This window comes from Barbus barbus (assembly GCF_936440315.1).
Source record: "Barbus barbus genome assembly, chromosome: 21".
Taxonomy (NCBI): Eukaryota; Metazoa; Chordata; class Actinopteri; order Cypriniformes; family Cyprinidae; genus Barbus; species Barbus barbus.
The window spans coordinates 24971302-24988803 of record NC_136749.1 but is presented as its reverse complement, the minus strand read 5'-3'; the positions used below and the strand labels follow the sequence as shown (position 1 = coordinate 24988803).

Here is a 17502-nt window from a genome sequence, read left to right as displayed (position 1 = left end):
ACTGAACATCCAATCAGAGAACTCTCGCCGATGGCCTCGACGCTGATTTAACATGTTGAATCGACGAGAGCCAACGAGTGGAACACACCAAACAAACTAGCCCGACCGTCGGCTTGGTGTGTCCCGGCCTTAACTGAAAAGAAGCCGGTTCTTCAGTTCTGAATGTGGAACCTTGGTGTCAGATCAGTGTCTGTGATTTTGGAGTTGGAAGTGTTCTTTTGCAATATTCAAATGTAAAACAACCCCTATGATAAAACACTTTTATTTGTTTTCATTCCAGGTTCACCAGAATCTGAGCTGGGATGTCCCGACATTGCTGAGGCCGGAGGAGGAGAGGGGTGGGGGATTCTGGGATTCTAGAGGTGGAGAGCAAGACATCATGGGTGATGGAGGGGCCTTGCACACTGAGGGCAATGCCCTGCTGAAAGCAGTGTTCCAGGGCAAGCTCCGCCTCGCTCGCCTCCTCCTGGAAGGCGGAGCCTATATAAATGAAGGGAATGAGCGAGGGGAGACGCCGGTCATAGCGGCTTGTCTGTCGGGATACGATGATCCGCAGACCCGGCAGAGAATGGTGAGGTACCTGCTTGAGAAGGGAGCAGACCCAAACATCCCTGACAAATCAGGTCGGACCGCCCTGATGCATGCGTGTGCAGAACTGGCAGGCAAAGAGGTGGTGTTGCTGCTGCTGGAAAACGGCGCTGATCCCAGCTTGAAAGACTATTCCGGGGCCTCTGCACTCGTACATGCCATCAATAAGGGTGACAGGGAAACTCTCCAGGTCCTTCTGGATGCCTGCAAAGCCAAAGGTAAAGAGGTCATCATCATCACCACCGATACATCTCCCTCTGGCACTAAAAAGACCAAACAATACCTGAACTCCCCACCATCTCCGGGTATAGTGGACAAGCTTTCCCCTACTTGCATGTCTCCATCTGAGGTAGAGATCCATACCTCTGGCTCTGCCCCTGGTGAGGAGGAGGAAGGTATCTTCAGCTTTGCCGTGACTTCAGCACTCCCACTACCCTCCAGCAGACCACAAGGGGAGAGGAGACCACCGCCCCGTAAGCTTCTGAAAAGACTGAACTCTGAGCCATGGGGTCTGGTGGCTCCTTCAGTACTTGCTGAGAGAGCGGAGCGGATAGAGGGCGATTTAGCAGAGGAGGACAAGTTGGTCTCGGAGATGAATGGGATGACTGTTTCTGGTCCAGGCAGACCTCTCCTGTCCCGAAGGCACAGTATAGAGACCCATGACCCATCCTCTCCAAAGCTGATGGACCGGTCCTGTTCTGAAGACTGTGCAGCACTGTGTGGCTCTTCCTGGGCGGATAAAGTCCACCAGCACCAGTCACTGTATCGTCGAAACACGGCCCCTGAGACTCAGGACAGTGTGGCTCAGGCACCGACGGGAATCCGTGGTTTACCACACCCCAAACTCACCCGCATGGAGCACTACGAGTCGGACACCCACCTGTGCCCTGCCTCCATCCCTGGATCTCCGGATTCTGGACGTGTCTCAGTGGAGCGCCGCAAGTACAATGCCTCTCCCTTGTCGCTGCTCACCAGCTCTTCTCGAGAGTCTCTGGAGAGTATTCCCAACTCGGTGTCTCCTATGACAATGCGGCGGCGTCCAACAGGACTGTTGGAACGGCGGGGATCAGGCACTCTCCTTTTGGACCACATCTCCCACACAAGACCTGGGTTCCTTCCTCCTCTTAACGTCAACCCTCAGCGACCCATTCCTGATATCCGAGCCAACGGAAAGCCCACTTCTCCCGTTCACTCAGGGAGCAAGATCCTGCTGCCGGTCGCGCCATCGTCACCAAAGCGTGGACCAGATTTCAAGATGAAGAAGAAACTGATGAGGCGACACTCGATGCAGACAGAGCAGATGAAGCAGCTTTCGACCTTCCGGGAAATCCTCACAGAAAAGGTGATGGAGATGAATGGAGATTGAGAGCAAGAGAGAAGTAGAACGAGAGAGAGTCGGTGCTGGCCGAGAGTTTTAATTACCAGGTTCATCTACATCATCTTTGAGGCAAACTTGCTCTGGTCCAGATCAGCTCCTTTAGAACTTAGTACATACATCAAAAATATGCATTGTGGAGACAAAACCATCTTCAAATCCAGACAATGAAAGTGAAAATTTGGAAAGTGAAGTTTTTCCAAATTTGGAGACCATTCTAATGTTATTTGGGATTGTTCCATTAGTCTCAGTGGAAGTGCTGTTGGTGTTTTAAATTTCTGCAACCCTCAGATGAAACCTCACAGATTTTGTATTCTACAGGTTTCTCTAAGTATTAGCGCTGTTATGGCTATCAGCCTTCTTAATGTTGTGCACTGTCAGAAAACAAATATGCCCAAATTGTACCTTTAGGAGCACAGCTAGTTTTTGATGGGGCACTACCCTTAAAAGGACAAATCTGTACTTCATCTACCCCTAAAAGTTGCATATTTGTACCTTAGAATAGTAATACGTATGCACCCTTAAGGTACTACTATGTGTTTTTTTGGGGTGGGGGGCAAATAAGGCACCAAGATGACTCAATAAGGGTACAAGCTGTTGTAGCCCTAAAGGTACAATTTTTGCAATTTTTTTTTTCTGTGATGATCCTGTGGAATAATTGGGTAAATTCTCTTAATATTCCGGAAAAAAATGTTCAAAAGTTCAAAACTAAAATTAATTTCTTCAGCCATTACAGCCTAAACTGATTCAAGTAGTTTTATTAAAATTGAATTTAAAGATTATCATTTACTTGTAAATAATAGTGCTCAAGTCTTTTTAATGCAATATTTATTTCTGCGTGTTTGTTTTGCACTGAAGGTTAAGAATTGTAGTCTTCGAGTCCTTGAATTTGGCAATGGCAACCTGATTTTTTCCACAGGATGTACACTAGAGAGTATTGGAGATGGCTAACTGCTAAATATTCCTGAAACAAATGATAGTGTTAGATGATGAACACATTTCTGAAGAACATTTTATTGCATTATGAAAGTGCAATAAAATATTAAAGGAATCGATTAACATAAAAGTATTAAAAAAGCTATATAACTAAAAACAAAATGGTACCAGTTAAACATACTGCGTGTTTCAGGGCTTTTGGATGGGTCGTTTATCTTTCCTAAACTCTTATAAGTGACACAAAATAAGTGAAGTGCAATTCTTGAAACTCAAAATCCCAAAGAAACTCTACAAAGTCCATCCAAAACCACACAGATCCACCCTGACCCGACTCAGTGGAAGGGGAGAGAGAAACCCCTTGCCTAACGCACACTCCCTCTGGAGACACAGAGCACAGATATTGTGTACATACTGTACAGAGTACAATTGTGTCTCAAGCGTTTGAACGTGCAATATTCTGTGCTGCCTTGGCACTGATTTCATATTATTATTGTGAATGTGAACAATCACTTGGACGTGTGTCTGTGGTAACATGCTGCAGTAAATAGTTCAAGACGAGCTGGGAGCTCAGTTTACATTCAGAAGAGGAATCTCTGCACAAAATACATGAGAATGAATTTCCCTAAAGAGCTGCAGTGCACAGTGTGTCCATGTCAAACACATAGTTCAACTCAAGCTTATGATGTGAGTGAATTTAGTGCTTCTGCTTTGAGATGTTCTAAAATTGATGTGAATTAAACTTGGTGTACTTGAAATGTATCATGAAAACAAAAAGAGGAATATTTTTTTATGCCTGTAGGGTTTTATTCTTGTTGTTTTTTATTTTTATTGAAATGAATTTTAATGTTTAATACAGTTTGTTGGTTGTGCAATTTCACTTTGACGGTAGCTTTTGTGTTCCAGGATGTTTGTAGGAAATAATATATGAGCAGCTGGAGTTCAATGGCTATAGCAATCTTCAACGACTGCGATAAAACCCAACCTTTGCCTGTTAAACCGACGGACTGAAATCCAGATCTCTGATTACCTAGCCCCAGGGGCGGAGCCAGGCTGTGGCCACCACTGATCTAAGCTTGTCCACCCTGCTCAAAACTGCAGCAGTTTTTGTCCCCTTTTTCTTGACAAGAAATGCATTTATTGAGACGCAGAACTGTCGTCAGTTAAGTGATGAAATTACCAAAAAAGGCGATTAAAGCTGCAAACTGTGCATGCATGTATGTATGCATTACATTTCAGACCGTCTCTCAAATGCATACTAAAATATAGGCTACCATGCAATTCCAGATCACAATAAGGTGCAAGCTGATATGTATTTTAATTTGTAAGTTAATGTGCAAGTAAATGTGAGCACAGTGCACTTATACTAGAAAATATGCGCTATTTTTTCATTAATTTTAAAAGTACAAACGAAAATGAAACCATTTAAATGCCTAAAATAACTCATTTTACATTCTGGCATTTATTTGCTGTTGTTTTTCAGCCTTTTTCACATTCTTATTATTAACTGCATGTCTCATCCTTGAGTATGTAATGTTAGAGAACAAGTTTTGGGGGGTTTTGAGAACCAGAGCCAAACTGACAGAGCAATAAAGCTATAGTGAGCCCCTTTATTAAAATACCTGGAGGTGAGGAATAATACAAAAACTGTCATAATCACTCAGTATTACTTGATATAATAATTCACAAATATCACAGTTACAATTAAAGTAGAAATTAATTGTATTCAGCTGTGTTTTAGGCACTAAAATAGGATAGTACTTTATAGTCAACCACATTTTTATATTGAAATAATGGTTGCTGGTTGCTGGCCCCTCCCGGGGCACCCCTATGAAAATATCCTGGCTCCGCCACTGCCTAGCCCTTTGTCATCCTGATGCGATTAGGAGAATCTTGGCACTTTGCTGTGTATTCATTGATTTTAGTGATTCTCCTCTTTTCGTTTCACACAAGCGAGATAACCAGGAGTTTGATTTGTTTCTAAATATGTTTGTATCTAAGTATCTCCAATATTTCTGACCTGCTGTACAAAAACATCCATTTAAATTAGTTGAAATTGTGTTCAAGTGTACCTGAAAAGATGTTAATAGTGTAAAGGGTGTTTTAGGTGCTGTACACAATGGACCTCCGTCTGTGCTACACTGTCGTTGGGTAGTTTGAGCCGTACTCCGGGGGTGTTCTGTTCTCCATTCACATAATAGAAGGGTCACAGTTACACTAACAATGCATCATTTAATGGATTATGGATTAAATATTTCTTGTTATTTTGTATGTTTAGTGTGACACACAGGTCAAATGTAGTAAACCAAATAATTTTAAAAAGTATTAAATTATTTCAAACAAAATGCTGTTGTGCTATTTTTCTGAGGCGATAATTTTCTTCAAGATCTTTTAACATGCACTGAATAAATGCATGACTGACTCACCAATTTATTTTATACCAGCGGTTCTCAACTGGTATGTTTTAAGGTTTGTTCTAAAAGGGTTGTGGACAGGAAAGAAAAACAATGCTAAATTGTGCTAAATGCTAAAGCAAAACTTTGGAGAGTCGGTGCTCAGTAGGCTATGACGGTGAATTTTTCTCTTGGGAGAGATATTCATTTTGGTATTTGAATTGACACAGCATAACACTGCAAATCTGGTCATCATAATGTTGTTTCTATATGTAAAAGTATTAATTTTGAGTACAGAAATGACTACATAACTAGGCTACATGTTCAGTCAACTGTTAAATTGTATGCTATTGCTCAATGTGTTGTCAAATGAACATATACACACTAGGCCAAATGTGCTTTATAAATCTTATAGTTAGTACTTACTACAGTTATATCAAAAATTCTGTCAAGCTAACATGGGATGTGTTTTTGTGTGATGTGAACATAATTTTTGTAATTTTGGCTTTTCGGAATATTTGTGTACACTCCACACTAAAATTTTGTGTCATGGATGAGTGTAAAGTGGTGACTCGGAGACTATTTTTTAATATTTATAGAGAGAGAGAGACTGATTACAGCAGTTCAATTTACAGTCTCTCTGCTAATATAACAGTGCATAAATATCTTAATACAAATATAAATATCTTTATCTTAATACATTTTCTTAACATTATAGTTATTCTATTATTATACTACTATTATACTTAAACAAAAATTACAATTACACAATACACATTCCTTTTAAATATCTTAATACAAATACAAATATCCTAATATTTAACACAAATATCTAGAACAAATTATAAATATAAATAATATTTAAGATGCTAGGTTCTATCAGGACACAAGATGCCAAGGCCAAAGTGGAGGAATGGAAAGGCCACTCATGTCAGCCTGCCAGACGCAAAGCCGAGCGAAGACAGAAAACAACAGAGTGGCCGTGACAGGGAGTTGTTTTTATTGCTCTCCATGTCTTACTCCACGACCTGAAACAACAACATAAATCAGTGTTATTTATATAAATATATTACATTTACAGTAAATTTGACTGATTATATGAACAAACATTTAGCAAATCATAGACTCTAATCTTAGTACCATAAACCAGTCATGGAGCTGCATCTTCTCCAGGATGAGTCTCCGCTGCGGATCAGGCCGCAGACAATCGTGGATCATCTGGAAGCATTCTGTGCAAAAAGATGAGAGAGATGTCTGATTATTACGTAATACAGTAAGTTACACCTTTTATATTTAGGTTTCAAATGGTATACTTTCATATTTAGAATTCAATCTGTCCAACTTTGTTCTTTGATGAAGATCTTACCTTGTGACAGGTCAGGGCCAGACCAGTCATTCTTACTGATCCTGTGTAGGTCTTTCTTGTCTGGATAATACCCGCATACCATCACGAACAGCAGCATCCCCAATGACCAAACTGTCGCCGGCTTCGCGTGGTATTTGCTGTCAACATCAAACTCCGGTGGACAGAACATATCTGTGCCTGAAGGGAAGAGATTTTCTACAGCAGGATGTGTTTCGGTGAGTTAAACAACCGCTAGCAAATCATCAAACATACCATTGAAGGCCATGTAGGCGGAGTCCTTCAAGAGCGTGCCACACCCGAAGTCCATCAACTTGACCTCCCACGTGTCCGGGTTCACTAGGAGGTTCTCCAATTTGATATCTCGGTGGAAGACGCCACGCTCACAGCAAATGTTAGCGGCATGAATGACCTGCCACATAACATGCCTTGCCATCTTCTCATCGAGCCTTTGTCGGAGCTTCACTAAATTAAACATGCTCATGCAGGGCATGGGCCGTTCCAAGACCATGACGTAGTGGTCCGGGTTGTCCTGCCAGTCCAGGAGTTTGATTATTTGTGGGACGCTGGGGCCCTTATTGGCCATGAGTGTCAGGCCGATCTCTAAGGGGAGGAGTCTGGGATGAATAGGCTAAAAGAAAGAATATATGATGCTTAGATGGAGGTGCTTTCTCAGATCAACATAAATATAAGATGTTAAAAATGGGAAACAGTGACTGAGAAGCAATAATATAAAGAGCGCAGGCTACTTACAACTCTGATATATGGCGTATTTGGTGTCTTGTCAGCAATTTTCACAGCCACCTGATCAACAAAACAAAGAACTAACAGTTATCATGTGCACAGAGATCAGTCCAGTCATGAATACTGAACAGGTATGGAAAGTTTTGTAAGTCAAAAAGGAGTAAGTAAACAAATGAAACCTTCAGGCCATCCTTGCATCGAGTTCCTGCATGCACACAGCCGTAGCCTCCTTCACCCAGCTTGTGGCCGAATTCATATCGCCAGAAAATGTGGCCTATTAAAACAAATGGTTGAGCACGATTTTTTTAATGCATTTTATAATTTGTAATTACATTTTAGTTGCTAATTATCGTATATTTATTATTCTTACTGTTGTCTGGCTCCTCCGCTTCATCTTCAGTGGAGCTCACTGGAGCATGGATGTCCTGAGGTTGGAGGACGTCCTGCTCCAGCTGTTCCTCAGGAGCAGGGAGGACTTCAGAGACCGGAGCTTCTCCAAGATCATGAATCTCTACAATTTGCTGTAGAGAAGTCTGATCTAAAGAGCAGAACACAAATAACATCAAATCAAATCAGATAAATAATCGGAATTAAATACTGTATACTCAAATTAGAATGGTTCTTCAGGGGAACGTTTGAAAAATGGGAATGTGAGAATGTGTGTATTGTTTTAGATTATGGCAGTAAACATACCTTTGTCCAGCTCTTCCATATTGTCAAATTCAGAAGAACTAATTGGAGTGTGGATGTCCTGATGTTGGAGGACATCCTGGTCCAGCTGTTCCTCTACAGCAGGGAGGACTTCAGAGGCTGGAGCTTCATGAAGACCATAGATCTCTACAATAAGTACGTGTTGTAGAGAAGTCTGATCTAAAGTGAGGAATACCAATAATATGAATAAAATATTGCATACTTAAATTACAGTAATTTATATTCAAGTTCACTTTTGAGCAAAAAAATAATAAATAAATAAACATCTCCAAATAAAGTTTTTTTTTTACTGGGAAAATGAGGATTGGATTATGGCAGTAAATGTACCCTTGTCCAGCTCTTGCACTTTGTCCTCTTCTGTCAAACTAACTGGAGTGTGGACGTCCTGATGTTGGAGGACATCCTGGTCCAGCTGTTCTTTTACAGCAGGAAGGACTTCAGAGGCTGGAGCTTCTTGATGATCATGGATCTCTACAATAGGGATGTGTTGTAGAGAAGTCTGATCTAAAGAGTGAATATTAATAACAAAAATGTACCATTTTACTATTTTTTAGGTTTCATTTTAAATTTAAGGCTTTATTAGTTGTGTTTTTGTCATTTTTATTAGTTATTGTTTTGTTTTTACATAGTTAATATTCATTTATATTTCAGATTTAGTTGGAGTTATTTTAGCACACAAAGTTAAACTAAATGAAAATTGACAACTAGTTTAAATGATTTTACTGTTTTAAAATATTTGATTTAATTTCAGCTTACGTTTCTATAATTCAAAGTAACGAACATTATTTTTATGGTTTTAGTTAGCCTAACTGTAACAGGCTAAAAATTTGTGATCTTTAAACTGTCACTCTAAAATGTTTGGTGTGATAATGTCAGCAGTATCTGGGCCATTGATTTTTTTGTTGTTGTTGTACACGAGAACAACAGAAGTTTCCCCATAGAATTTCCCTTTAATCCAAACTCATGTGTTTTTACCATCAGTAAGAGTCAGAAACGATCCCGCCTCACTCTGGTTCACTTTCTCTGCTTTAACCACGCTGTATGTTCCTCTTTGGCTGAAAAAGTGAAGAAGGTCTCCCTGCCTCATTTCTCCCTCCATCCATCACATCAGCCCCAGCAGGCGTCTCATCGAGTCGATGGGGAGGGGTTTCCGCCGGGATGGACGGGAATTTGAGCGGCACACCACAGGGTTGGAGTTCGTGTGCACGCTCCACTTTCAACGCTTTCCTTAGTCGTCAAAACAGTACTATGATAACCCAGTTAAACATGCACTCTGAAAACAGACTACTCCGAAACTTCAACCAACAAACTGAGCTGGTGTTCCAAGCCTTTAAATACTGACACGTCACACGTTCTAATTCTTTCGTGACGTCACGGCGGTCTCGGACAGAGATGCACAGCTGGAATGACGTGTTCTTTTTGAATAATAACATCCTTTTTATAAAACGAATACATATATTTTTTAATAATTTTAATGTCGCATGAATTATTTTTGTAAATGTATTATTATTATTATTGTTAGTTTATATATATATATATATATATATATATATATATACATATATGTATATTTATATATAGTAAATAATGAATGGTAGATGCCTGCTTCTGCTTTACCGTGTCTAATGAAATCAAGCAGATCATTCCAGACCCTGGGCATTTTTCATAAACAGTCGGAGAAGGAAAGACGCCCTCTGCTAGAGTGCATGGATACGGCACACACCTGCACATTCTTATTTTATTAAATGTTTTCCTTATGGAAGCATATGTGTAGCTAAATTCATTTTGAAATGTAATATGTAAAATGGCAATGCAATATGTAAAATGGCAATGTAGTTCTGTATTTAAATTTATATTTTCCCATTCCATATGTGCAACATTTAGTACAAAATGAAAATTCAATTATATAATTTAAATTTGGCATTTTCTACACTAGATATGCAAATTAAAAACATTTTAAAGCTTTATAAGTTGCAAAATTAAAAAGAAAATGCATTACCAGATTGATTAGATATGTTTAACATGTCCATGCAAAAACTGTAGCAAAATTATAATTTAAATGCTGTTTTTCCTAAATGTATTTAGACTTAGGGGTAGGACACATCTCTCACCGTTTACACTCGGATTGATGCACAAACACACAGTGCTATTCTACACTTATCTACTACCTTACCTTATATTTTATTACTCTTTTATTTTTTATCCGTAAAATAGCACGTGTTCCGTGGCACCTGAACAGGGACATGCAGAGAGTTCCTCAGGAACATGGGCTCAAATGTGAAAAAAAGAGAAAAAAAAATATAGGTAAAAAGTAAGAAAAATAAGAACAGCATTTATTTAAAATATTGCTTTTGTAACAATATGCACTACCGTTCAAGCTTGCGGTCAGTTTTTTTTTTTTTTTAAGAAATGAGTTTTTATTCAGCAAGGATTTGTTAAATTGATAGAAACTATTGATAGAAACTAAGCCTCTTTTTAAATGAAGCTTGATATATTATCCCACAAAATGTCCAATAATCTTCATCTCAGCTTCCTGTCCATTCAGATCAGTACTATAATATGTACTATAATATGAGCAAAATAATAACAGACTGATTTAACTTGATGTTGCTCTTGTCTTAGGTCTTGTCATTTTTATTTTCTCTTTCTTTTTCAGTTGTAGTTTAGCTACAGAGTATGAGACTCCACCTATAAGAAAAATTCATGCTGAAAGTTTCTGAAACTTCACACTATTCTGGGCCTATATACAATATGCAGAAATATGTTCCTTTATTTATTTATAAAAAAAAAAAATTATTTTTTGTGTGAATTTTTCTATGATGATTAATATGTGACCCCGGACCACAAAATCAGTCTTAAGTCGCTGGGGTATATTTGTACAATAGCCAAAAAATACATTGTATGGGTCAAAATTATAGATTTTTTTTAATGCTAAAAATAGGATATTAAGTAAAGATCATGTTCCATGAAGATATTTTGTAAATTTCTTACCATAAATGTATCAAAACTTAATTTGTGATTAGTAATATGCATGGCTAAGGACTTCATTTGGACAACTTTAAAGGCGATTTTCTCAATATTCAGATTTTTTTGCACCCTCAGATTCCAGTTTTTCAAATAGTTGTCAATGGAAATCAATGGAAAGCTTATTTATTCAGCGTTCAAGCCCTGTAAAACATAAAACAAGACGGTGAATGTTTCCTCATTACCCCAAAATTAATATTATCAGAAAGAAATTAGAAGTGGAACAGTTTGCTTTACCCCGAGGACCTGTGGTCTGATCTTCAGGAATTTAGACACCACATACTGGTCAAATGGTGATGCTGTCTGCTGAAGAGAGCTGGTCACATGATCATGTTTAGACATCTTTATGCACTGAGAGAAATATTTGTTGGGATTGGGATGGGAATTTAGTTAGATTTCATTTACTTAACTACTAAGCACTTTACAAATATGCCTATTTTATCCTTTAATCTTTCAGCCGTTATTAACATTCTTTTCTCTTTACTGTCAGCCACAGAGAAATCAAACCAACTGTCACTGTTTACACTGGAGCTGAAAATCTGCATTTACTTGATATATCTTGCTCAGGTCCTACATGGAAATCTTTCTCTTTCTCTCTCTCTCTATGTATTTAATTGTAATGGGGGGACAAACGACACTGTTTTCTAATACAAAGCTTGGAAAGACCATGTTTGTTTGATCTGCCAGTCACAATGCATAAGATCTAAAGGTCTAAACTAAGGTTGTATTAGTAATTGTTTCTGCTGCTATTGGTGGCAGAAAGTGATCATTAGCTCTGTCGCCTTACAGCAAGAAGGCCTCCTTCATCCGTCCGTGGGTGAAGGTAGCGTTTACGAAACTCCCCCTGATGCCGTGGTTTCTCTCACATCATGACATGCAGGACAAGTGAACTGCGAGTATTTACAACATTCCAACAGTTGGAAAGATGCTTTGTTTCCGAATGCTCGAAGTGTATCAAAAATACAGTGTCAATTTAATAAACATTTGTAAACACAGCCATTCCAAACTTCAATATTTCATGTTGCCTATCTGTAAAAAACAACTGGGTTCAATATGATTTACGTGCTAAAAGCCAGGAGAGACTCCAGATCAATCCGTGGGCTACATTTGAAATGTTTAAGACTGGTGTTACCTGAACCTCACAGCACTTTACTGTTTTCCGTGAGACATAGAGCATTTCCAGCATCCCTGTGACTCAACAAGAGGTTTGGAAAATGGATGGATGAGTGTTTCTGAAACATCTGGGATGTGTTCCCTTACGAAAAAGACATTTATTCGAGTGTGCTATACTTCTTTTAAACTAAAAATGTGTAAAGTGTACTTTTGGTCAACTTGTTATGTACTTCTCAGAAATGGGCTTTATGTACTTCTCAAAAATGTACTTAAAGTGACATTTAAGTATACTTGACATACTTAGGAAAAAATCTAAATATACTTGAGCTGTACTTGTGCTCCTAGAATCCGTGTTTTCATTGTTATATGGTATTAAAAGTATACTTTTATATACTAGAAAGTGGGCCAATTTAGTCCCAAGGAGTATTGAAATAGTACACTTACAAGTATACTACTAGTACATTGATATTTGTATACTTACTACATAAAGTATACTTAAAATATACTTAAGTATACTTAATAAAATAAACTTGAAGTATACTACTTTTTTGGAAAGGGTAGCCTACTACAGTATGCAGCATTATTTCTCTTTTTATAACACTGGTCATATCTGTAATTTTGATTAAATGTCATAAAATGCCAAACACTTGAATGAGCTGGCAGAAACTCTTTTTGACACACATTTACACATACATCTAACAATTATAGTAAATAGTAATGTGTTTAACATTAAAAATATGAAATACAATATAATCTCTAATGTTAGTTTCTGTGACGTGTCGATTATAACAGAATTTCAAACTCAATTTAAAACAATATAAAGGAAACTTATAAAGGATGCTTATGGGGTAACACAAATGAATGCTGAAATTATGAAACTGTCATATTGTTTTAAGAGTATGTCTTTGGAAATTATAAATTATATCCAGAAAGTAAGGAGCTTGAAAAATGCTCTGTTGCAAAAATGCAACTGATTTCTTCAACAGGCTAGAAATGGCCTCTTAATAGTTCACTGAAGGTGCAGAAGGACATGGATTGTAGCTTGGTGGAGGTTCAGAAAGACCTGCATCATAACTTGGTTGAAGTGCTGAAGGACTTTGATCATAGACCGGTGGCGGTGCTGAAGAACTTGGGTTGTAGTTCACTGGATGTGTAGGATATGGATGGTATTTTGGTGGAGGCTCTAAAGGACTCGGATCATAGTTTGGTGGAGGTGCAAATGAGCCTGGTAGCACAGTACTGCTGTCAGTCATATAAGGCACATCTTGGTTTATGTAACTGACTGCAACATGTCTTGACTTGAAAGAGACAGAGAACACAACAAAAATAGAACATTAAAAAAATAGATAATTATTGTGTTGCATTTATTGTTGCATGTAAATCTAAAGGGGATGCAGTGACACCTAGTGCCAGTTAGTTAACCAACTGAAGGCAAATGAGGTTGCTTCTATCGAAAATGCAACTAAATAATCATAAGAATGAGAAATAAAAAGTGCCTCTTTCTGTGTGAATGAAAGTGCTGATATGTAAATCTTATATACATTTATTTCTGCATTGCCACATTTGGAAATAAATGATTATAAAATCAATTGTGGTTAACTTGTTATATAATTAAATTGGAAATAAACAACCTCTTATATCATTGTTGGTTGAATCAATTGCTTCTTAAGGATTAAACAATCATTAAATGTAACTGTTTTTATGTCAGACTGCCTTTGTGAGCTAAGGCTGACTTTGCTTTATGCTACGTCTTAAGAAGGCTTACAATATATAGCAAGCATGGACATATGGACTACATTTATGGTGCTTTTTTGTCATTTTGCAGAGTGAAAGAGCCAGTCCTCATTCATCTTTATTATGTGTTCCACAAAAGAAAAATAGGGGTTTGGAATGGCATGAGGGTAAGTAAATAATGACAAAAGTATTTTTTTTTTCAGTTTTAAGTAAGATCTTTGAACTGAATCTATTTACCTTCATCCTGCAGCAGTCACAGGAAGACGAGGCAGCTATAACAGAGATGATGAAGACCAGAGCATCACAGAAAACCAAGAGAATTAGAGTCACACCCTGAGTGAGTACACAGACATTAGACATTATAACCTAAAACACATTTTATTATTAGTTATTAATATTTCTCTTTAAGAAGCTGACAGAAACTGCACATGAGTGATATAAATGTTATAAAGTACAGATTAGTGTGGAGCTTAAATAAATAGGCTACAATTAAAACAGCACCTTGTCTGGTAAAAATGTCTGGTTAGAATGTAAGTAATTTTGTAAGAATGAAAGCAGGACATCTATACAGACACTTACATCACTTTCAAGACAGTGAAATGGGATGGAGATAGCAGCTGCTATGGCATTGAAACAGTTTAGAAATTGTGAGATTCTGACCTGAAATGGGAACAATGGGAAAAATGTAATGCATTATAATCTAAAAAAAAAGTTAAATCTTTTTTATTAGATATTCAGACTAACCCGACATGTGTTACGTGTACATGCAGCTGACACCGTCATATATCCAGTTAAAATCGACTGCAGTGAAGATAATGAATATTATTCAGCATAGGTTCATTGCACAGTGCTGTTATGGTGTTGACATTAAATACTTACAATTAAACATGACCAGAGGAGATATAAAAATCCAGTCCAGATTGTTAAGATTAACATCATCATACCTATTGATATTTCCAAAACCTGTAAGATATAAAACAAGACAGTATCTGTTTTCTCATTTCCCCTCAAATCAAAATGAAAAATTCAAGTGGGTCAGTTTGTTTTACCCCCAGAATCTTTGGCCTGATCTTCAGGAATTTAGACACCACTCGCTGGTCAAAAGGTGACACTGACTGCTGCAGAAAGCTGGTCACATCATCACGTCTAGGCATCTTTAAATGCACTGAAAGAAATATGTGTTGTGATGGGAACAGTAAGAACCTAATGTTTTCAGTTAAAAACGCAGATAAACTTATGTACTCTGATATCAGTTCCAATTTTTTAACCCTAGAGAAGTTAAAAGCATGCTTTTCTCTTTACTATCATGGGTTCTGTGCACATTGTCACAGCAGAAAATCAGGATTTACTGGAAGAGTTGTTCAGAGGAAACATCACAAGGTAAGCAAACAGTGTTGGCAGTGACTGCTGATTTAGATTTAGTGTTTTTTTTTTCAAGGAGACGTCACAATTTCCTGCTGGTCCAAACAAAGTTTGGAATGAAGATGTTCACTTGACCCTGCCAGTCACAACACATAAGGTCTGCATGAACTTACAATGCAACCATATTTCTGCAATAACCACAGTGAGCACACATTGAACACATAAAGAGGATTTATATACGATAGTTTGCAACAGTATTTAGTTCTAACTGCTTACCTAACCCACAAACACACACAGTATTAGCAGAATACTTACACTAAGTAATAATTTTTCAGCCTCCAAAATAAAATCTATTTAGTATGTGAAGATATGCTACTTATGAATAATTATTGATATATGTCTCAGGAGTCATTTTCATTTTGTTTTCAGCTCAGACTGAAAGACCTGCATCTACAAAATATGAAGAGAATTATTCTTAAACATCACACTGATTTAAGAAGTAAACATTGCATTATACTTATTATATATTACACTTGTTGATCTTAAGGCTTTTAGAGTCACAAGGGTCAACTCAAAAGATTTTAAAAGGATTAATTGTTTAATATTTGTTATTAGCATGGCACAAGGAAGTAAGGATCAGGTTTATCACTGTTAACCTGCTGTGTCAGGATGGCTGAGTGGTTAAGGTGCCAGACTTAACTGACAATGACGTCCAACATTGGAACATCTGGTCTCAGAAAGGAGGTCATGGGTTCGAATCCCATTTCTGACACAATGCTTTTGCAGTGATAGAACTAGACGTATCAGCTTCAGTTTAGAATGTAAGTAAATAATAGAGCCGTTTTCAACATCAAGATGTGTAAGACCGATGTGAAAAATGACTCAGATAGTCCTACACCCACTGTTCCAATCTGTTAAGGAGCATATTGTGGTCACAAGTATCAAATGCAACACTGAGATCTTGCAATACCAACGCTATCATCAGCCTTTAGGTGAATATTATTTAATATGCTAATCAGTGCTATCTCTGTGCTGTAATTTGTTTGGAAACCAGACTGGAAGTTGTCCAAATAGTCATTTGTGAACCTGGACCACAAAACCAGTCTTAAGTCGCTGGAGTATATTTGTAGCAATAGCCAAAAATACATTGTATGGGTCAACATGATTGATTTTTCTTTTATGCCAAAAATCATTAGGACATTAAGTAAAGATCATGTTCCATGAAGATATTTTGTAAATTTCATACTGTAAATATATCAAAACTTAATTTTCGATTAGTAATATGCATTAAAACTTCACTTGGACAAATTTAAAGGCGATTTTCTCAATATGTTGATTTTTTTTGCACCCTCAGATTCCGGATTTTCAAATAGCTGTATCTCAGCCAAATATTGTCCTATTCTAACAAACCATACACCAATGGAAAGCTTTCAGATGATGTATAAATCTCAATTTCGAAAAATTGACCCTTATGATTGGTTTTGTGGTCCAGGGTCACATTTGATTAAACTGTAAACCTTCTCAATTACATTGCCAATTGTGATAAGTCTATAGATGTTCAAAGCTGAGTTATCCAGGTTGCTCTTCTTTAGAAGAGGCCCAACAACTCCAGTTTTTAAAGACCTTGGGAAAATTCCAGAAAGAAGTTAGGTATTTACTAATAGGTCAGACTCCAGACAACTAAACACTTTTAAAAAAGGATGTTGGTACAGTGTTAAGACAGTCGCCTCAAAGCATAATCAGTGATATTAGTGGTTATGCATAGTTATTATTAGCAAATATACTAATATCAGTTCCAATTTATTAACCCTACAGAAGTTAAAAGCATGCTTTTGTTTTTACTGTCAACCAAGAGGAAGAGGAACCAAATGTCACTGTGCACATTGTCACAGCTGAAAATCAGGATTTACTGGAAGAGTTTCTCAGACGGCACATCACAAGTTACTCAAACGGTATTTGCAAAGACAGCTGATTTAGATTTCAGGGTTTTTTAAATGCAGCTTAAAAATACAACCTAAAGATAATGGTACAGGAGATGTCACTATTTTCTGCTGGTCCAAACAAAGTTTGGAATGAAGATGTTCACTTGAACCTGCCAGTCACGACATATACAATCTGGATGATTTTATAAAACAACCATCTACTCAGTATATTTCTGCAAT

At 37.6% G+C, this 17502-nt stretch overlaps 2 protein-coding genes across 2 annotated transcripts; one reads left to right on the top strand and one right to left on the bottom strand.

The window, feature by feature from the left end:
* Positions 1–379: 379 nt before the first annotated feature.
* ankrd34a (ankyrin repeat domain 34A) lies at positions 380–1954 on the top strand (the record flags this gene model as incomplete). Its single annotated transcript, XM_079445043.1, has 1 exon — positions 380–1954. The coding sequence occupies one exon, from the start codon at positions 380–382 to the stop codon at positions 1952–1954; it is 1575 nt and encodes a 524-aa protein (XP_079301169.1).
* A 3903-nt stretch (positions 1955–5857) lies between these two features.
* On the bottom strand, positions 5858–9491 carry LOC306887885 (serine/threonine-protein kinase pim-2-like). Its single transcript, XM_079445894.1, has 10 exons — positions 9083–9491; positions 8435–8611; positions 8090–8266; positions 7767–7934; positions 7576–7670; positions 7406–7456; positions 6908–7283; positions 6656–6832; positions 6430–6518; positions 5858–6317 (listed from the first exon to the last, which is right to left on the bottom strand). Exons 1-10 carry the CDS (start codon positions 9204–9206, stop codon positions 6306–6308), a joined length of 1446 nt encoding a protein of 481 aa, XP_079302020.1. The 5' UTR covers positions 9207–9491; the 3' UTR covers positions 5858–6305.
* Between the last annotated feature and the right edge of the window lie 8011 nt (positions 9492–17502).